General features: G+C 48.6%; 1 protein-coding gene across 8 annotated transcripts in view; it reads left to right on the forward strand.

Moving 5' to 3' along the window:
- The window catches only part of VANGL1 (VANGL planar cell polarity protein 1), a 55,786-nt gene that overhangs the window by 23,885 nt on the left and 10,737 nt on the right, over window positions 1–21,164 (forward strand). For all 8 annotated transcript variants that reach the window (XM_086394485.1, XM_086394482.1, XM_086394479.1 and 5 more), the window contains 2 exons: window positions 265–872; window positions 20,398–20,531. In XM_086394485.1, the coding sequence (XP_086250611.1) occupies window positions 265–872; window positions 20,398–20,531 (742 nt within the window). The remainder of the gene's footprint in view (window positions 1–264; window positions 873–20,397; window positions 20,532–21,164) is intronic.

Genomic DNA, 21,164 nt, shown 5'->3' on the forward strand with positions numbered 1-21,164 from the left:
TGTTGGAAAAGGTAAATATATGGTATAGTTTGCAAAACTTCAAGAAAAATTGTCATAGTTAAAACATTCCTCTATTTAAAGAGTTAAGCCTTCATTTCCCGGAAAGCCTATGTGTGTATCAGCTTCATTTCCCAGGAAGCCCACACATGTGGATTGTGGTCGAAGAAGGTGGGCCCTCCTGTCCCCCATGCTTCTGTGGGCTTTGTGGCTTTAACCTGCAGTGTGCCATGTGGCTGTCGGTCCTCACTGTTCTCTCCCCATCAGGATGACAACTGGGGCGAGACCACCACAGCCATCACTGGCACCTCGGAGCACAGCATCTCACAGGAGGACATTGCCCGCATCAGCAAGGACATGGAGGACAGCGTGGGGCTGGACTGTAGGCGCTACCTGGGGCTCACCGTGGCTGCGGTGCTCGGACTCCTGGTCTTCCTCACCCCCATTGCCTTCATTCTGCTGCCCCCCATCTTGTGGCGGGACGAGCTGGAGCCTTGCGGCACCATCTGCGAGGGACTCTTCATCTCCGTGGCATTCAAGCTCCTCATTCTGCTCATCGGGACCTGGGCGCTGTTTTTCCGCAAGCAGAGAGCTGACATGCCGCGGATCTTCGTGTTCCGTGCCCTGCTGTTGGTCCTCATCTTTCTCTTCGTGGTCTCCTATTGGCTTTTTTACGGGGTCCGCATTTTGGACTCGCGGGACCGAAATTACCAGGGCATCGTGCAATATGCCGTCTCTCTCGTGGACGCGCTCCTCTTCATCCACTACCTGGCCGTCGTCCTGCTAGAGCTCAGACAGCTGCAGCCCATGTTCACGCTGCAGGTGGTCCGCTCCACCGACGGCGAGTCCCGCTTCTACAGCTTGGGACACCTGAGGTGAGGGGGCTCTTCCTCCTTTCCGGGGGCGGAAAGGACCTCTGCTGTTTTGCTAGAAGATAGTTAAGTCCACAGCAAGTGAGGGATGTTGCCAGGTGCCAAGAGCAAGACCAGGGTCTGACTCTCTTTTTTCAGATTTTGGGAGGAGCTGTGTGTGTATATGTGTGTGTGGAGGGGGAAATTCACGTACATTGACTTTGCTGAATTCTGGATGGCATGTCACAGGGACTGGCTGTCTTCCAGGTTGGAGTTTTGTTGGGCCTGTTTCCAAAATTGTTCACAGCTCTTAAGAATGATGGAGAAAGGAAGCCTTAGTGATGGCTGCTGACCCTGCCCCCAAAATCAGCCTGTGAATGATGGAATGATCAACAGTTTTGCTCATAATGGTACATCTGGTTTACCGTGTTGTCCCAGTGGAATTATTAATCATTCCTTTCTCCCCCACTCTCAGAGGTTTTCTGATTTGGGCAATAAATTATATGGTCACCCTAGTGACCTTCCAGTAAAGAATCAGGTGTAGATTAGAGACTCTAAACTTGTATGAGTTGAAAATGTATACATGAGAAAAAACTAGAAATACTTTAAGATGTCATATTTGAAATCTGTACACAAAATCTAATTATTTTGTGATTAACAAAAAGAGTGATCATCATTATTTATTGTATTCAGTATTTTGTTCTGCTTTGTTTTTATTTACCTTGAGATAAGCACATCATATAGATTGTCTTCATAAAGCTCATCTGTATTTCAGATGAGGAAACAGGGCTTTAGGGGTTTTAAGTAATTAATACAAAAGAACATGGCTAGCTTTGTGCAGAATCTAGCAGACCCCATGAAGCCAGGCCTGAGTTAATGTCCTCATTGTAGCATTTCTCACTTTGTATCACTGGCCTATTCTTCTGTTTTCTTCCACCAACTGTGGGCTCCAGAGGACAGGTGCTGCATTTTACTCCTCTTTGCATCCTCAGTGCCTGACCTAGAGCATGGCACACGGTTGGCACCCAGGTGGTTACAGGTGAGGGATCAATCTGAGATGTCTGACATTGTCTTCTCACGGGGCTCTCCTGCCTCCTCGGGCAATATATGTCAATGTGTGTATCTGCTTGGCATATGGTATGTGCTTTGTTGATGGTAGCTGTCATTGCTGTGATACTGCAGAGCAGCCAAGATGGCAAGGGCACCTTAGTGGGGATCAGAACAATGGGCTTTGTCATGTTTTTGGCTGGGGCTGGGGGAGGTGGCCTAACTCTGGTTTGGAGTCAGTTATACTGCCAAACCATCTCGGTATTGGCATGGATCTGTCATTTCTGTGGCTCAGCTCATACCACCCGAGGACTGGGTGGTTTAGCAGTCGAGGACTGTGCCACCTTGACCAGTCCTTGAAGGGAATCAGTGTCTGATTCCCATGCTTGGTGCTGCAAAGCCAGGTGTATTGAGTCCTTTGTGGGTGCCCGTGGGGCTCTGAAGGCAAGTAAGTCACTGCTGCTTATTCATCTCAGACAGCTTTTTTTCCCCGTATTTTACATTGGAGAATGACCAGCAGGCTTGTATTAAATGTCTGCTGTGTGCAGAGCTCCAGTGGCACAGGGTCACTGCCTCCCAAGCTTTGTCCCAAAACTCCTTGGAGACAGACCAGTGGACAGTTGCTGACACAGGCCTTGGAATGGGTGGGAACCCAAGAGGAGGAGGGCACTTCAGACAGTGACAGCAATAAAGCCCAACCCCACATCTGTCTCAGGAATGGACAGGTTTAGCCCGAATCAGGAGGGTGGCGAGAAATCCAGCTCTGGTTACAGAGAGAGAAGTGACATTTGGAACTCTGTCAATGTCAGTAGCTAGGACACTGGCCCATAGTGAGTCTGCCATGGTTTTGAGTTTTGGCTCAGCCCTAGCTGTGTGAATCCCACCTGCAGGGGTGGAAAAGGGAAGGGTGACTTCTCACTTTAAGTAGTCCATGCAGTGGGGCTGACTTCCTCCAGGGGCTCCCATGTTCCAACACTGCTTGCTCTGCATGCTGGGCCAGGGTGGGAGCGGGGAGGGGACACATAAAACAGCCCCAGGATGCGTGCCGTGGTATGTTCAGACAGTCGTGAGTGGTGCTGGTTCCTTACCACAGGGTGCACTGGCCAGAGATGCCCTCACCCGGGAGGCAGGCTGGGTGTTCTCTGCGGCCCAGGGCTTATCATAGACGCCTCAGAGTTGTCCTCACCATGACCGACAGCTGCCCCGTCCATACTGGCTAACCCTGAAGCCTCTTTCCCCAGCTCGCCCAGGAGACAGAAGGTGGCCTGGGCTGGCCCCGTATCTTCCTTCTGACTCCTCCTCCCGACCATAGGTTTTCCTCCTCTCCTGCTTTGATAAGGACCCCCTTGTCCCTTGTGTGGAGACCCTGGTTGTGGGGTGGAAAGATGGCCAGGGAAGGAGAGGCATCTTCACTCACAGAGCCCTCAGGTGGGCCTGGCTGCCCATGAGACAGTCAGGCTGTGAGACCTGGGACAGATTTGGCATCCATCTCTCCCTGCTGGCCTGAGGGCGCCTGTCACCTGCCGAGCCCTGGGCTAAATCTGGTCTAAACCCAGCAGCGGCTGGAAGAGTCACTGGGCCAGAAATAGAACTTCTGAGCTCTTTTGTAAAGTGTAGAAAAAGACAGGAGGGAAAAGGGAATTGGCATAGACAAAGAGCAGGTCCTGGGGAGCAGAATAGCGGGTCGTCAATATCAGGAATCAGGATGGTCCGCCCTCTGTTATGTAAGTTCCTCCCCCAGCAGCGACCTGTTGGGCTGAGGAGCAGAGTGATGGCAGGGTCTTTTGTTGCTTTGTTTTCAGGCAGTTTTATAGAGTCAGCTGAGGTATTTTTGAAAACAGAAGAATGCCTCATCTTTAGTGTCTTAAAGAAAATCCCTGTTTCCTTAGCTCTCATAAAAGTTACTTTTAGGAGCCTTGCTTGTTGGCTGGAATGGCTTTTGGGGGCTTATTTGAAAACTTTCAGAAACGGAAAAGGTTCCTGTTGTGCAAAGTGAAATACCAAAGGAGATTAAGATACTTCTAACCTTTGCCCAGTGCTGCAGGGGTTAACGGGGCTTTTCAGATGTCTCCCTTTCCCTTCCTTGCTGCCACTCGGGTGGGGGCAGGTGCTGTGGTGGTGTTACCCTTTATAGTTGAGGGCCCCAAGCCATAGGTTAGGGCCATACTTGAGGCCTCAAGGAACCAACGTGTTCCTGTGCCTCACAGCCCGTCCCCACGTTCTCCACGGCATCCTGGGGTTTCAGCACATTGTAATTCTACACACATGCTTCACATGTTTTCCTGGCCACATTCTCACAGTGAGTTGCTCACTTTTCCAGGATTTCACCAAACGCTTTTTTTTTTTTTTTTTTAAGAATCTATAAAATATTTATTTGGCTGTGCCAGGTCTTAATTGTGGCATGAGGAATCTTTTATCTTCATTGTGGCATGCAGGATTCTTAGCTGTGGCATGCAGAATCTTTCTTAGGGCATTCGAACTCTTGGTTTTGGCGTGTGGGATCTGGTTCTCTGACCAGGGGTAGAGCCTGGGCCCCCGTATTGGGAGCGTGGAGTCCTAATCACTGGACCACCAGGGAAGTCCCCAGTCGGTAGCTGACTATATATGGAGAGAAACCCAGGAGAAAAGAGACTTGAAATGATGTTTAGTGATCCTCATTAATGATTTCTCAGTTTTGAAATCTTTAAAGGTAAACACTGTGACTGTTCGAGCCTAGCAGCTAGTACAATTGACTGACTGAATCCAAGTGGCAGAACAAAGCAACAGCAGTGGAAACCTTACCAGTTAGCAGTGACGTAGTCCTTGCCATATGCTAGGCACCTTCTAAACTCTTACCATGTAAATCACTTAATCGTCACAGCAGTCCTGCAAGGTAGGCGTGTTTTCTTCATTTTCAGATGAGGAAACTGGGGCTTGGAGGAGTTACATAGGTTGTCTGTGGCCATACAGCTTGTAATTGTGGGAGGTAGGGTTTGAGCCCAGGCTGGTTCCAGGATGATCTTAAGCATTTCACCATGGTGCCCAGGAACGTATGTGTTCATGTTCGCTGCTTTAAGAATGCATGAGTGAAATTTTTAAGCACTTTTTGAGTGCTTACTGTGAGCCGAGCTGAGTGCTAGCTATTTTTATACGCATTATTCTGTCTCAATTAAATCATAGCTTCAGGGCTGGACAGGAAGGGATGAAGAGCACTGTCAGAGATGCCTGGCCCCCACTCTGCAGTCATTCCTTAGCCCCATTGGTTCTTTCATTCAAGCAGTCACAAGCAGACCTCTGTGTTATGACCACAGTAGCAAGTAGATTTGAGCCTTTGTCTGGTCAAACCTTTTTAACTTTCTGTTTGTCACATGTCCCAAAGAACACCTCTTTTATTTGTTGCTGTTAAAACTACCCTAAAACTTACTAGTTTTGGCAACATTATTATTTCTCATAGTTCTGTGGGCAGGGCTCAGCTGGGCAGTTCTTTGGCTGGTCTGGCCAATGGTCCCTGTGTGATTGCAGTCCTGTGGTGAGTCAACTGGGATTGGGCTGCTCTCCTGTCCAGGTTATTCTGTGGTTCTCTTCTTTCCCAGAGGGCCTTCCCCCTGGGGAGTAGTTTCTTCATTCATGTACTGCAACGTCTCAGGCTCCTAAGCAGAAGTTCTCAGGCCTGTTAAGGCTTAAGCCTGGAACTCAACCAGTACCTTGCGTTGCATTCTCTTCTTAGAGCAAGTCAAAGCCCCAGCCCAGATTTAAGGAGCAAGGACTGCACAAGTTAGGGACTTTTGGAAGGGTTGGTTCAGTAGGGTCCATGGTGTGGCAGGCTCCCAAGACAACCTCAGGCTCTCATTTTCAGAGCCTGCACATACTTATAGTTCTAAAAAGTTTAATTATTAACTTCAATTCCTCCCAGAGTCCAGAAGTAACATATTTTACATCAGAGAAAGAGCTGCTGTACAGAGGTCATGTGAACATCAGAGGAGGGTGATAGCTGATAGTCATAAACAAGGAGAAAGACACAGAAGCCACAAAAGCAGAGTTACCTCTCATCTTGGTCTTCTGCGAAACTTGTCTATTCACAGTGACCTGTTGTGTGAGATACTCAGATTGCTGAAGCTCCATTTTGCCTAATCCAGCCAGCCGGGTTTTTTTAACTCAATGTTTCATTCATTGAGACTAAGAGTACCTTATACATTGGCATTGACCATGGGCCTTTTAATCAAAGGTCTGGTTACCGCTCACAGAACCACTCATGCATTAGAAGAAATGATTCTTGGATTGATTTTCAAACAGTGAAAATTATGATTGTGCATGGTTGCAGCATTGTGTTAGAACTATTGTAGACTATGTTCCCTCCAAAATTCATAGCTATAAATGAGAAAACAAGGAACATGTATTTGAACAATGAAGAAAAGGTGATCTCTGTAATAAAATGGCAAAGAACTTCATGGGATTATGTTTCTGTTCTAGTGTTTTGTGGAAGGTAGAACTTGCAAGCAATGAAATTGGGTTTTTTAGCTGAAGAGATTTCTAAGCAAACTGTGGAAGGTACAGCTTGAGTCCTCCTTACTCCTTATTTTAAAATGAAGAAAAGAGAGGAATTGAAGAAGGAATTGTTAAGCAAAAGGTAACCAGAACTTGAAGAATTGAATGATTCTCAGCTTATCCATATTGCAAAAAAATGAGGAAGCGTGTACTAAAGAGAACACCAACAGGTGACTGACAGCCATTTGATAAGGAGATTAGTATAGGTGTGAACCAGGGATGGAATCAGTCATCTCAGCAGAAGCCAGGAATAAAGATGGGATTATGCCAGTAGAAACACTGTCAACTGAGACTAAAGGAAACAGAGAAAGTGTTTTAAAATGAGGGAATGCCGTGAACATGCATTATCCTTCAGGAAAAGAGAATGACTCCAAAGGTGATTCAGGATCATCACTCCTCCACAGGCTCAGGGGCAAGGCTGCTTCTTCCTGGATTCAGACAATGGTCCCCTGCCTTGGTTTCAGTGGGCCTGGTTCCATTGGCAGGGCCAGGCCACAGAGCCTTAGGAGGGTGATGGGCCACCCCAGTGGGCCCCAGGGACAAAATGTTAAGCTAAAAAGGATCGTTCTCAAGTGTTAAGATCTGATGGAATTTACCTTGCTAGATTTTGGACTTGCTTAGGACCCATCACCCCTTCGTTCTTTCCAGTTTCATCTTTCTGGAATGGAAATGTCTTTCTGGAATGGGAATGTCTCTCTTGTGCCTGATTCACCATGAAATTTTGGAAACGCATAACTTGTGTGGTTTCACAGTTTACAGCTGGGGAGGAATTTTGCCTCAAGTCCCATCCATATCTGATTAGATGAGATTTTGGACTTTACACTTAGAGTTGATGCTGGAATAATTTCAGAGTTTGGGAATTGTGGAATGAATGTGTTTATGTGCTTTGCATGCAAGAAAGACATGAATTTGGAGGAACCAGAGATGGAATGTTATAGGCTGAATTGCATACCCCCAAATCCATAGGTTGAGGGACTTTGTTGATGGCTCAATGGTAAAGAATTCGCCTGCAATGCAGGAGATGCGGGTTCGATCCCTAGGTGGGGAAGATCCCCTGGAGGAGGAAATGGCAATCCACTCTAGTATTCGTGCCTGAAAAATCCCCTGGGCAGAGGAGCCTGGTGGGCTACAGTCCCAAGGGTCTTAAAGAATTAGACACAACTGAGTAACTGAACACACATACAAATACATAGGTTGAAGCTCTAAACCCCAGTTTGGCTGTATTTGGAGTTAGGACCTCTAAAGAAGTGATTGAGGTTAAGGGAGGTCATCGGTCTTGTCTTTAGTGTCTTATAAGGACACTAAATTGGTGTCCTTATAAGAAGCACCAGAGATCTTCCCTGTGTGCATTCTCTCCTGGTACATGCGGACTGGGGAGAGACCATATGAGAGCGTAGCGAGAAGGCAGCCGTCTGAAAGCCAGGGAGAGTCTGCAGCAGAAACCGAATCGGTTAGACCTTGAACTTGACTTTGAGGCTCTAGATCTGTAGGAAAAGAAGTTTCTGTTGTTTAAGCCACCCAATCTGTGGTGGCTGAGCTAAGGACAGGAACATTCCCCCATACTGTTGACCTTTGACCCCAAAGCCCCAGGAAACCACAGATCAGTGAGCATAGCCTGACCCCGTGAAACAGAGCTCCTGTTGTCCTCTCTCCAGCTCATGCCTCCTTTCTCTCAGCTTGAGTAGGGGTCCTTGTTTCTCTCCATGGGCACTTTGGCTTTCCAGTTAGAGCTGAGAAAGGGAGAGTCTCCTAGGGAGGTTAAGGTTATTTCAGGGTTTATCTAGCTCCACTGGAAATCTTATGTCTGTGATTCTGGGTCAAATAATATCAAAACCGGTGGTTACACTGCTGATCGGGCTTGGTTGTCGGGCTGGGCTGTGGACCCCTCCCTTCCATATGCAAGACCAGCAGCAGCTGTCTCGAGAGCCTGGCTCCATCACCTTTGAAGTTGGGAGTGTTTTTAAATGACCACCAGAGGTCTTGGTTCATGATTTTTATGGTTATGGCTTCGCATGCAGTCTCATTTTTATAAATATACCTTCTTGTGTAACTGCTCTTCAGTAAAGATAGTTGTAGTCCCCATCCCCACTCCCTAAGGAAACAAAGGGTAAGAACGAGTAAGAGCTGAGGAGCAGAGTGTCAGGTTTTGCTCAGTCTCTGCTCTGCTGTGGGAGAATTTGGAAGGTGGGCTCAGAGCTGCCGTTTGTGGTTTGGCCCTGCGGTGCCTGTTAAAAGTGGCTTTAATGAGAGTGTAAGGTGCTGGACACTGTGAGCCTGTGTTTGCTCAGCTGCCTGCTGGCAGCAGCCACAGCTGGGAAGGCTGCCCTCTCACGGCATCTGCCCACAAGCCCTGCTCCCAGGCAGAGCGGACAGACCGGAGCTCGGGACGTGACCCTGGTTTCTACCGTCTGCCCAAGGGCCCTGGGTGGCTGGTGGTGGGTCCACACTGGAATGGTGTGTGGTCTGTTTTCCAGGGACTCGCCCCGCAGCCAGCCCAGCATTCTGCACGTCCCCTCCACAGACCAATGGGTGTGATTTAGTGCAGTGTGTGTGCTGTGCTAACACTCAAGGGCAAGTGGACAGGACTCTCTTTCCCTGTCCTGCTCTGTATTGGCCTCGATTAGTCTCTGTAAGCAGAGATCCATTGGCTAGGCCTGTTGCCCTTGGCCTCCAGATCTTTCTGTGTGGGCACCTGCAGTTCTTCTTAGGGCCAGAGGTACCCAAATCAAGGGATGTGAGGCTGGATAAGAGTAGGCCAGCCGAGCATCCTGGGTGGGTCTGGAGCTGCTCTCAGTCCCGATCTAAATCTGCTTTTCAAGGCACCCAGAACAGGTGGTTGTCTTTGATGTTTATCTGGTGTGATTCAGCTCAGTGATTTAAAGCTTGGAAGGCAGAATTCCCATCGCAGGCATGGCAGGTGCAGCCCAGGTTGGACCCTGCGGGAGGTGACAGTGCACTGGGGCTTGTGCCCTGGCCTGGAAGTGGGCTGCAAGCTCTCAGGGCAGATGTGGCCATAGCCAAGCCTGTCACTTGAGGGGAGCACAGCCCGTAGGTCCCCCACCTGCGGGGTCTGCCAGCATCTTTCTGTTGTGGGACAGTCAGCCGTGACTGGATCATCCCCTGGGTGGGGACTCTCATCAGCCGTGTCAGCTAGCTCAGAACCTCCCGGTGATCGCGGTGTTCCAGCCTAGACAGATGCCATGCGTCTGGTTGTCTAGTTCCTGCGACTAGGAGGACCAGAGTGTTGTATAAAGCTGTCAGCCACTTCTGTGCTTACGGTCCTCCCAGTGCTGACAGTGTGATCTCCTCTGAGCTGGTTCTTTGTGGCTTTGCTTGTTTTATTAGAGAGGATGTTTCCCAGGTTACACTTTCTTAGCAGGAACTTAAAGGAGGATGTTACAGGAACGGGTGACCCCTTCTAGGGCCCAAGAGTGGGCTCTTGTCTAACACTCAGAAGTGAACTGTCCAAGGAGACACACGAGCTGACAAAGCAAGAGACTATTGGGAACAGGCACCCAAGTAGAGAGTAGGGTGAGGGAACCCAGGAGAGCTCCTCTGCCACGTGGCTTGCAGTCTCGGTTTTATGGTGATGGGATTAGTTTCCGGGTTTTCTTGCATTCTGACTCAGGGTCCTTCCTGGTGGCTTATCCGTTGCTCAGCCAAGATAGATTCCTGAGAGAAGGATTCTGGGAGGTGGTTGGACATGTGGTATCTCCTTTTGACCTTTCCTGAACTCTTCCGGTTGGTAGTGGCTGATTAGTTCTGTGTTCCTTACCAAGATCTCCTGTCGTAAAATAACTCACCCACGTGGTTACTGTGGTGCTTGGCCAGGGTGGGCAGTTTCAGTTAGTGTGCTTCCCTTAATAGGGACAGTAAAGGGCCTGAAGTACCCTGAGTGCCCTCCAAACTGCACGTTCATTTCACCTCCTTCCTTCTGGAAGTAGCTATCCTGGCGTCTGGTTGCAGTTTGCTGGTTTTCAGTGGGATCTCCTGCAGGGCTTGTCTGCAGCCGGTGCTCAAAGCCTTATCCAGGGACACCTGCCAGTTTGCGGATCTTGATTCAGAGAACGTGGTCACTGAAGCCAAGGTTCTAGCAGACCTGGGTCACCGGGGAATCCATGTGGCCTAGGGAAGGGCTCCTCGGACCTCAGCAGCAGGACAGGGATGCTGACCACTGTCCCCTCTCAGGATGGGCCTCACTTCGAGATCTCAAGCAGCCATGTGTGTTCCCCTGTCATGACAAGGTCCCGGAAGATCCTGCCTTTCTCCCACATCTTCCTGCATCCTAACCCAGACCTGTGTGAACACAAGCAGATTCCAGTTTTTGCTGCTCCCTGTCCTCAGGTTCCAAGGTGATCATTGCCTGTTATCTACGTGGGACTTGCGTAGGCTACTGGCCCCAGTAGGACAGACATTCTAATTAAAGGGCAGGAGGGCCAGAGGGTATAAACACTTGTGTGTCCAGTTCTCAGCAGAGGAGGTGGCAGCAGCGTTCAGGGGTAATCATATTTGCATCTCTGGGACTCACATGAATGAGTCCCAGCATTACTGCAAACACTCCTGACTGTTGATCACATGGAAGTCAGTTTATCTCCCAAGTCCAGTGACACCCACACATCCAGGAAGCTGTCGCCTTGTTGACTGTCCTGGGAAGAAGTAGCAATCAGGTCAAATCAAGGTCATCCGTTTCTCTCCCAGGGTGGGATTTTTCCCAAAGAGCTGAATCAATTTTCATTGTGGATCCTTCATTTTAGAGTTTTCTCAAAGACCCGTTTCCAGCCTAAAATGCATCTACTGGGTAGCACACCTTAAGGAGCAGGAGCTGGGGTGGCTGTGGTACCCAGGCTCCTTTTACTGGCTGCGTCCTCTGGGTCTTTACTGCTGGCTCACCCTCTCTACCACCCCTGTCCCTACCGACCTCTCCTTCCTCAGCCTCTCTGCTCACCCTCTCTCTTTTGCCATTGGTCCAGAGCCTCAGCCACCGTTAACCTTAGCCCAGCCTTGCCCTCTACCTGCCTCCATCCTTCTGTACTACACAGAAGTGTATTCACTTCCATGGTGGCTGGCGTGCCTGTGGGCTAAGTCATTTCAGCCGTATCCAATTCTTTGTGACCCTATGGACTATAGCCCACGAGGCTTCTGTGTCCATGGGATTCTCTAGGCAAGGACACTGGAGTGGGTTGCCGCGCCCTCCTTCAGGGGCTCTTCCCCACCCAGGGATCGAACCTGCATCTCCTGCAGCTTCTGCATTGCAGGTGGATTCTTTATCATTGAGCCACCAAGGACCACAAACTGAGTGGCTTGAAACAATTTCCTCTGAGTTCTGGAGGTTAGAAAGCCAAAATTGAGGTGTTGGCAGGGCATGTTTTCTCTGCACCCAGAAAGAGGCCTTCCTTGCTCCTCCTGGCTTCTGGCAGCTGCCTTCAGTCCTTGGTGCTCTTCCCCTGTGACCCCATTGCTCTTGTCGTAGCCACTTAGGAGGATTGTTGAACACCAGTCTGTTTCTGCCTGTGATGCTTTCTTCCATAAAGTTTGACCATCATTCATCTTTTAAGACTCAGCTCAGACTCGGTTCTGCCTTCTCTGTGGATCTTCACCTGAAACCCCTCCACTCAAATGCTCTGTCTCAGCCCCGGGTCACTCACTGTACTTACCTGTTCAGGTGGTTGTCATCATTGATGGGATTGTGAGCCCCATGAGGTGTCATTCACATCCATCCCAGAACTTGGGATTTAGTGGGTGTTCACAATTTCTATTAATACTTGCCTGTGGATGGAGTTGTGAAGGCTGGTCATTAAGATCTTTCTGAACGTCAGCGTCTATAGTTGACTGGCAGGATAATGAAAATTGACCCTGAAAGGGGGCTTTGTGGATTTCACTCTGTGGTCAGAACACTGTCTGTCCAATGCCTTCCTGTTAGTGGGGTTTTTCTGTTGTTGCTGTTGTTCAGTCGCTAGGTCGTGTCTGCCTCTTGGCAACCCCATGGACTGCAGCACATCAGGCTCCCCCGTCCTTCACTATCTCCTGGAGTTTGCTTAAATTCACGTCCATTGAGTCATTGACTGGTTTGATCTACTTGCTGTCCAAGAGACTCTAAGAGTCTTCTCCAGCAGCACAGTCGGAAAGCATTATCAACAGCAAAGCTAGCGTTTGTATGGGGCAATAGCATGTAAGAAATGCTTACTTGTTTTTCACACACTGGGAAAGCTGTTTTTGTTGACAAGCTAAAGGAAGCAATTAACATTTGAAAAGAGGTGGCTAAAACCGGTGCAAGGCTTCCCCACCTGACCCTGTCAGACCCTTTCTCTTTGCTCTGGGAGAAGATTAAAGCTGCAAAGTGTGCCTCTGATGAGTGAGCTCTAAAGCCTTAATATTTCTGATTTTAATAGCATGTACTAGATTAAGGAGATCAAACCAGTCAATCCTAAAGGAAATCAATCTTGAATATTCATTGGAAGGACTGATGCTGAAGCTGAAGCTCCAGTACTTTGGCCACCTGATGCCAAGAGCCAACTTATCGGAAAAGACCCTGATGCTGGGAAAGATTGAAGGCAGAAGGAAAAGGGGACTACAGAGGATGAGATGGTTGGATGGCATCATTGACTCAATGGACGTGACTTTGAGCAAACTCCGGGAGATGGTGAAGGACAGGGAAGCCTGGCATGCTGCAGTCCATGGGGTCACAAAGAGTTGGACACAACTGAGCGACTGAAGAAAAACAACAAGATTAATTGCGGAAGTCCCAGTCAAATCCAAGGAAAAGTGAATGAACAGGAAATAGACAACTCTGTACTGGGTGTGGGGGGGGGCGCAGGGCAATGCTTTTTTTTTAACGTCTCAGACCCTTATCTGCAAAATAGGAAGGTTAAAAGGGAGATTTATGTCCACAATTGTTTTCTTCTAGTATTTGTTGGACATTCACAAGAAAAAGGGGCTTGGGTGTGGAAGGAAGTGGGTGGAGTGGGGGGGCGGGTGGCCAGTGGACCAGTGGGTAGAACTTAAAATAAGGTCATTTTAGTACAAAGTGAGAGTACATTTTCTTATCAAGCATAGACTGAATGATTTCTGGGGTATTTTAAAGAGCCGGTGCTTGGATTGGAAGTTGGGACTAGATGGACTCTGATTTCTCTAATTCTTGAGTCTATGATTAGGTGGGTGAACACTGAAACTCTCTTCATTTCTAAAATGTTGTGGTTTGATGTAAGTAGAGATTGAGTCATGCTTTGATGTCCAGGAATGGGGTGAATATTTTAGCCAACAAACAACCCTACCCCTCGCTACAAAATATTCATATTCCTTAGTAATATGATAATGCTTTATGTTCATATAATCCTTTATAGTTTATAGACTCTTTCACTGGCAGGTTTTCATTTGCTCTTGTCAACAACCAAATGCAATAGTTGGTATTCTCGCTCCATCATCAGCCAGTAAACAGGCCAAAAAAGGGAAAATGACTTACGCAGTTCACAGAGCAACAGGATCAGAACTGGAATCCGGGCCCTCTGACTCCAAGTCAGTGCATTGTCTACATTGTATACCAGGATGACTCCCTGAAGCTGTAGTTTTGATTTTTCAGAAAGCTGAGAGTTGGCAGCAAATACTGCATAAAAACAGAGAGTAGCCTGACTTTATAGTCTGAGTCCCTAAGGAAGACAGTACAGAGGGGACCGGTGTTCGTGGTGCCCACGTGTCGGCCCTTGATGGGAAGGGTCATCCAGGTGCACTCAGGGGACAGATTGGCCCCCACAATAAACCTGGACAGGTAAGCTTACGGTGCTACCATTAATGGCCATTTGCTTTAGGTCAGGACCTTAAAGTTTATTATCTCATTTAATCTTTAAAACAAACCTAAACCAGGCAGGCAACTTCCTCTTGGGAAAGAGGAAAGTGGAGGGCAGACTCTGAGTCTCCAACATTTTTCCTGACCTTAGTGCCAACTGTTGAAGTCTTAGGAAGTCATTGACTTTGGAATTGTCCCCATTGACATTTATGCTTATGAGACAATTTACCATGGGTGACTCCAGTCCCAGGTCAGACCTGTATGTTTGGATCTGTCACTAGAATTTCTGACTAGCTGCCTGCACTGGGCTTGCACACGTCACTTCATTAACCTTTTAGTCATACATTTTATACAATTGAGCATGTTATAGGCTGTTCCCAGGTGGCACCAGTGGTAAAGAACCTGCCTGCCAGTTCAGGAGACGTAAGAGATGTGGGTTTGACCCCTGTGTTGGGAAGATCCCCTGGAGGAGGGCATGGCAACCCATTCCAGTATTCTTGCCTGGAGAATCCCATGGACAGAGGAGCCTGAAGGGCTACTGTCCATTAGGGTCTCAAAGAGTCAGACACAACTGGGCAACTTAGCATGCATGCGTACCATGTTACAGCGAGATTGTCTTGTGGTGTTATAGTCTCATCTTACAGATGAAGGATCTGGGGTGGGGAGAAATGGGTTCATTTGTTCAAGGCCAGAGAATGATGGAGGAGTCAGGGGTCATGCTCTCTGGGTGCCAAGCCCGCACCATTTGCAGTGTGCACTCTTCTCCCCTATCAGAGAGCATGTGGAGGCTGCAGAGGCGTAGATACACAGGACATGAATTTGGTTTTTTCAGAATTTATTTTTTGAAGGCATGTCTTTCAGAGTTTTATGAACTAAAATTTGAACTGTGTTCAGAGGTGCTTCTCTTGGTGTTTTAGAGATGTAGCATGTAGGTGGAGCTCTCTTCTCCATTGCCATGGCACTTGTGTGATGGTTATCACTGACACTGGAAGATGCTTTATGGCTGATTAGATGCAGCATTTCACATTCCACCTTCTTTGTCCTGAAAAGAATATAGGCCAGTAAGGCAAGGGTGAGTTGCAGATTCCACTGTGGCTGTTGAATTCCCTCAGACATCTGTGCTGATCCATCGCTGCCCTGTCTTGTCCATGGGCTCACGTTTGGACCAAGTAGTGTTGGGGGTTAACTTTCCCATTGGGAACGATATCGGCTACTTCTGGTCCTGATCATGGGTATTCCGTCGTCTATGTTGTCCTTTCCTAGGCCCATTTGGGATTCCTGTACTTGCTTTTTTCTCTTTAAGTTATTTTTTTAACTTTTGGCTGGTTCTTCGTTGCTGCACGGGCTTTTCTCTAATTGCGGTGTGCGGGCTTTTCATTGCAGTGGCTTCTCGTGTTGCAGAGCACAGGCTCTAGGGCGCAAAGACTTTAGTAGTTGTGGCTCCTGGGCTCTAGGCTCAATAGTTGTGGTGTGAGATCTTCCTGAACCAGAGATCGAAACCCTGTCTTCCGCACTGGCAGGAGGAATCTTTACCCCTGAGCCACGAAGCCCGGTACTTGTGTCTTTATGTGCAGTGAATTTCTCTTACAAGCTGTGTGTATCTATGGGCTGTTTTCCCCATGTATATGCAGTCTGTGAAGACAGGTATTTCCCTGGGTAGTGACTTGGGAGGCTGTATTAAAATGCAGTAATTATTGAGCTCAGAGCTCCATATTTTGGGAAAGTGCTCCTTGCCATGAGGTTTTGGTGGAGCCCTGTCCACAATCAATCTGGACGTCAGGCTCCACCTGATGATTACAGGGTTTCCGCATGAGGACTGTTTAGCCAGGTTACTGCCTTTTGTCTCTGACTGTGATGGTGATAAGAGAGGCGGCACGTTTCTCACCAACTTGGTTTTTCTTGCCTCCCTCCTTCCCCTGAAATGATCTCGTCTGGAGACTGGGACTAGTTGAAGGGTTTGCTTTTGTTCATCTCTGAAACCCCTTTGCTTCTAAAACTCCATGGTTTTAGGAAATACATGCTCAGAATTGATCCTATACTTCTGGCAGGTCTGGGGTTTTCTCAGTGAGCAGGCTGGGCCAACGAGTACTGTGCACTGTGGGGAAGCCACAGAAGGTGTCTCCCTGTGCAGCGGGATAGGGGGAGATTTCACAGGCTTGCTGGAGAGACAGCCTAGCACTTGAGACTCTCCTGAGAGATTAGTGCGGTCCGGAGGGTTGGAAAGGTTTCCTGAAAGAAGTCAGCTCTCCTTCGGCCCTGCGAGATGCTACATTTGAAAGATGCTAAGGATGGTGCTAGTGGTAAAGAACCTGACTGCCAGTGCAGGAGACGGAAGAGACTCATGTTTGATTGCTCGGTCAGGAAGATCCCCTGGAGGATGGCATGACCACCCACACCAGTATTCTTGCCTGGAGAATCCCATGAACAGAAGAGCCTGGCTGTCTACAGTTCACAGGCTTGGACAGAGTCATACACAACTAAAGCGATTTAGCACACACACAAGGAGCAGAGGCAGGTGGCTTCTGAACCCCCACACTGGCTGAGGACAGGGGGTGCTCCTGCATCCTGGCCTTGTGGGGCCATGACCTAGACCAATGCCAGGGTGCAGGGTATCCCCTCAGTAGGTGCATTAGTCATGGATTTCTTTTATCCTGGTTATCGAACAAACTCAACTAATCCAGAGCATGAATCAGGAGCCAGAATAGAAACGAAAAAAACTTCACATTTGGGGTTGAAATTGACATCAGACTGTTGTACTGGAGCGAGTGTCTCTTAGTCTGAGTAGAGCTCCTCACTCAGGTGCCTCAAAGCTCATTTTCTCTGTTTACCCTAACGTTGAAGGTGTACAGGGACAGAGGGTGATGGCCCGAGGCAGCGAGGTTAACAGCAACTAGGAATGACTTTGATAGCCAGTTGTGAGGGAGAACATGGAGAAGAACATGGCGTGGACGTGGGCACAGAGCTCCGCCCCCTAATGGGGTCTGACACCTCTGCTCTGATAAGCAGGCGGCACAGCCCAGTGCTTAATGCAGTGATGATCATGCCGACTCGCCAGCAAGACTCCATTCATATATCACATAGTTTGCTGTCTTTGAAAAGATGAGGAAAGACAGACTGGATTTTAATCCAAATCTCAGCTTTGTGGGTTTTTTTTTTTTTTTTTTCCATTTTAGCTTCCACTTTAGCTGTCACCTTGTGGGCAGGGGTTGGGGTGGGGATGGAGAGCAGGTCCACAGTTGCTTCTGGGGCTTTCTGGAGCCTCTGTTGAGACGGGGCTGGAGGAGGAGAATGCCACCTGTCCTGTGTTAGCTGTCTGGACCCTGAGCCCTCCCTAGGCCGCCCGGGGCTCTGGCATGACTCTGGCATGATGCTGGCTGTGGACTTGTCCAGCTTGGAGAGCATCATGCTGGAAGCCCCCTTCCCTAGCTGGGCGTGGGCAGACACCCTTTCTCTGAGTGACATGGTGGTATGGGGGGCAGAGAGGTTGGAAAATATGGCACCGGGCTCCAGTCCAGCCGTTCCCTCTCCCCCTCCCAGGCCCCAGCTGAGTTAGTGTGATGATCTGGGCTCCTCCTTGCGGGCTAGCCGAACAAAAAAGCCAAACCCCTCAACCACAGAGGGTTTGCTTTGAAGACAGGCCTGAGAATAACCAAGTTTTAAATCTTGATCAGGGGAATACTTCTGTGCTGGAAGTATTCCTGGAATCCAGGCCTCTTGAGATGTGTCTGTGTCAGCACAGGAGTGTGGGGTGGAGTGGTCTGCAAGCCGAGAATCTGTGTGTGTGAACAGACCTGTGTCTGTGTGGAGGGGCTCCTCATCTCTAAAAAGCCCAGAGACTTTGGAAAAGCAGCGCCTGGGCAGGGGGACGAGGTACACAGGAGCTCCGGAGCGTTTGTCTATGACAAGTGACCAGGTCAGTCTAGGATGGAGCAGGTGTGTCGAAGCAGCACGTGCCCTGCCTCTGGTGGAAGGAGTGACAGGGAGGAGGCTGACCATGCTGAACCAGGGATCTGCTGGGCAGGGGCGTCTGTGGAAGTCGGGAAGTCTTCTGCACAAACATCTGTGACACACAAACCTCAAGGGCCACTTGACTTCCTCAGGAAGCCCACCCAGGTGCCCACCCAAGTCCTGGGTGGTTAGAAGCCCTCCTCTGTGCTTCCTCGGCTCCTGTGCATTCCAGTTGGTGGTCACAGAGCTTCCTTTCCACTTCCATCAGCAAGGAGAAGCTCCTCCCACCCTATCTTTGCATTCCCAGGACTTTACTGAGGCAGGTACTTAAATATGAACATGATGAGTGGGCGACTGAGAAATGAAATGACTAGGGCTTTTGAATGTGGGTTTGCTCTTAGGAATCTTATTCTTCTGTTACTGGAAGTTGATCTTGCCACTTCTCCACAGCCCTGCATGAATGTGCATATCTAGGTTGATACTAAGCCTGGACTGAATGCAGATCACAGATCAAGGTCCTGTGTGGGGATATGAGTCAGAAAGTACTGCTGTGACTCAGCCCTCAAGGAGGTTAGCTGATTGACGTCTAGACTGTTTTTCAATTCCCATGTTAAACTCTGGGGACACGACCCCAAGGGGAGCAGAGGACTAGATTGACAGTGTCAAACTGATAGGTTAGGGGCTCTCTTGTCTTGGTGTGAAGATCCCTGAGCCAGTTGGAGAGGTGTAGCAGGCAATGGAATCCTCTAGGAATTAAAGGCAGTTGTGTCCTGGTGCCCAGGCTATTGTAAATAATCCTTATAAGCGCATCTACTTCAGCGGCGAAGAGTCTGCCTTCAATGCCAGAGCTGCAGGAGACTTGAGTTCGATCCCTGGGTTGGGAAGATCCCCTGGAGGAGGAAATGGCAACCCACTCCAGTATTCTGGCCTGGAGAATGGACAGAGGAGCCTGGTGGGCAAAAGTCCATAGGGACTCAAAGAGTCGGACATGACTGAAGTGACTTAACACAAGCACTTAGGAAGTAACCAGAAAGACAAATATAAAGGGCAGAATACAAATAACTGTGGAGTTTAGCATACCAGTGGTTAGTGAACATCTAAGAGACCTGGAGAGGTTGGTACATACGTACACTGTCCTACAGCGGCCACACATCTGGGAGAAGGAGCACATGTTAGAGGCTGGAGATCCAGATTGAAGTTCCAATGCTGCTGTTCGGCAGTTGTTATCCTGCTTGCAGGTCATAGATTTTTGAGCCTTGGTTTTCTTCCCTTGAATGATTGTGAGTGTCAGGTGAGATGAAGTATGTAAAATCCCTGGCTGTGTTAGTATAGATCACTCTTTGGGGAGTGTCCCGCATCTGTGACTAAGAACCTGTTCTTCTGCGACTGATACCGAGGATGGGTGCCCCAGAGCCCCTACCCAACCCTGCCACCTCTTCTCTGCTCCTCCACTACTTGCAGAGGGGCCAAGCAAAGGACGGGTTAGAGATCTCAGGACACTGGCAGGGAGAGTCCCCTTCACATACCTTCTTGGAGGGACGGAGGCGGCAACTCATGGAGCTGGAGGACTTGCAGACCAAGAACAAGGGAGGTCTCAGCTGAGACCTCAGGGGAGGGAAAAGGGTCTTACTTCCTCTGAAAGAGAGCGTTCTCGCAGGCCTGGGATGGGTGGGACTAAGAGAAGGAGGTGTCTGCAGCTAGCATCTTTCCAGTGCATCTGCTCTGTGCAGGTGTTGTCTGAGCTATAGGAAACTGAAAACCCTACCTTCCTTCCCCTGGGGGCAATGAGGTGTATGTGGAGACACTGCTCTGGAACCTGAGAAACTTAGTCTATTCTCTGTAGCTCTTAATCTATACTCAGTAGCTCTGAGGCCATCTGTAAGTCTCTTGACCTTTTGGGGGGTCCTTAGTTTGCTCTTCTGTAAACTGGAAAAATGAGGCTAGTTCTGTGTAGTCTAAACAAATCTAAATGAGAAGTTGTAACATTCCCTTCTCACCTGCTGGCTACATTTGATGTGGCTAATGATGTGGCCTGGGAGAAGACATAGAATCCGGTGGACGATGGGGCTTAGTTTTGTCTTTAAATTTTCATCCTGGAGACAAAAGATGTGGTGAAACCCAGGAGCCTTCTGTATGAGGCTATCTTTGGTGTTTTATTATTTTACCTGACTCCAAAATATGATTTTTTTTTTTTTTTCACATAGGAGCTACTGGGGAAAAAACTGCATTAATTTTACCTTCTTTTCTCAGTATCCAGCGAGCAGCATTGGTGGTTCTGGAAAATTACTATAAAGATTTCACCATCTATAACCCCAACCTCCTAACAGCCTCCAAATTCCGAGCAGCCAAGCACATGGCTGGGCTGAAAGTCTACAACGTAGATGGTATGTGCCTTGAAGTGGTGTCTCTGGTGGATGTGGGAGCAGGTGGACAACTGCATAGATTAAATTCTGTTCCATTTGGTTCTGTTCCTCTCACAGTTTGCCTTTATGGTACATGCTCATGTCAGAACAATTTTTTCTTTTCCTCTTTTTTTCTTTTTTTTTGCTGGCAAACATATTTTTACAGAAATGTTGATTTACAGTCTACATGTGTGGGAGTTTCATTCATCTTGAGGTTTATGAAAACTACGTGATGTAGTTTTTCTGCCTCTTGCTGTGAACATCATACATTGAAAGGTCATAGGAAAGGCTGCTTTTCAAAATTTGGATAAATTACCAGAAGATTCAGCTACCCCAGTCTGTTAAGACTCTAACTCCCAGTTCAAGCATCTGGTGAGGTTCTTACAGGCGTTTCTCAGTCCTGGCTGGGAGCTGGGGTTGAGTGGGTGGAGGGAGGCCAGAGGCGAGGGTGGGGACATCAGAGCTGTGTTTCAGGCCATCAGATGGGTAAGTGCAAGAAACACGACACCTTGGGTCAGGGCAAGAGCTTTGCAGCCTAGAAGAGGATCACGTTGTGAACAAGTCCAGTAATTTAGAGGTGGTGTCAGTTTGGGTGACAATATTCTGCCTGATTTT

Source organism: Bos grunniens, chromosome 3, assembly GCF_055505025.1.
Source record: "Bos grunniens cultivar Pamir isolate PY7600 chromosome 3, Bosgru_T2T1.0, whole genome shotgun sequence".
Taxonomy (NCBI): domain Eukaryota; kingdom Metazoa; phylum Chordata; class Mammalia; order Artiodactyla; family Bovidae; genus Bos; species Bos grunniens.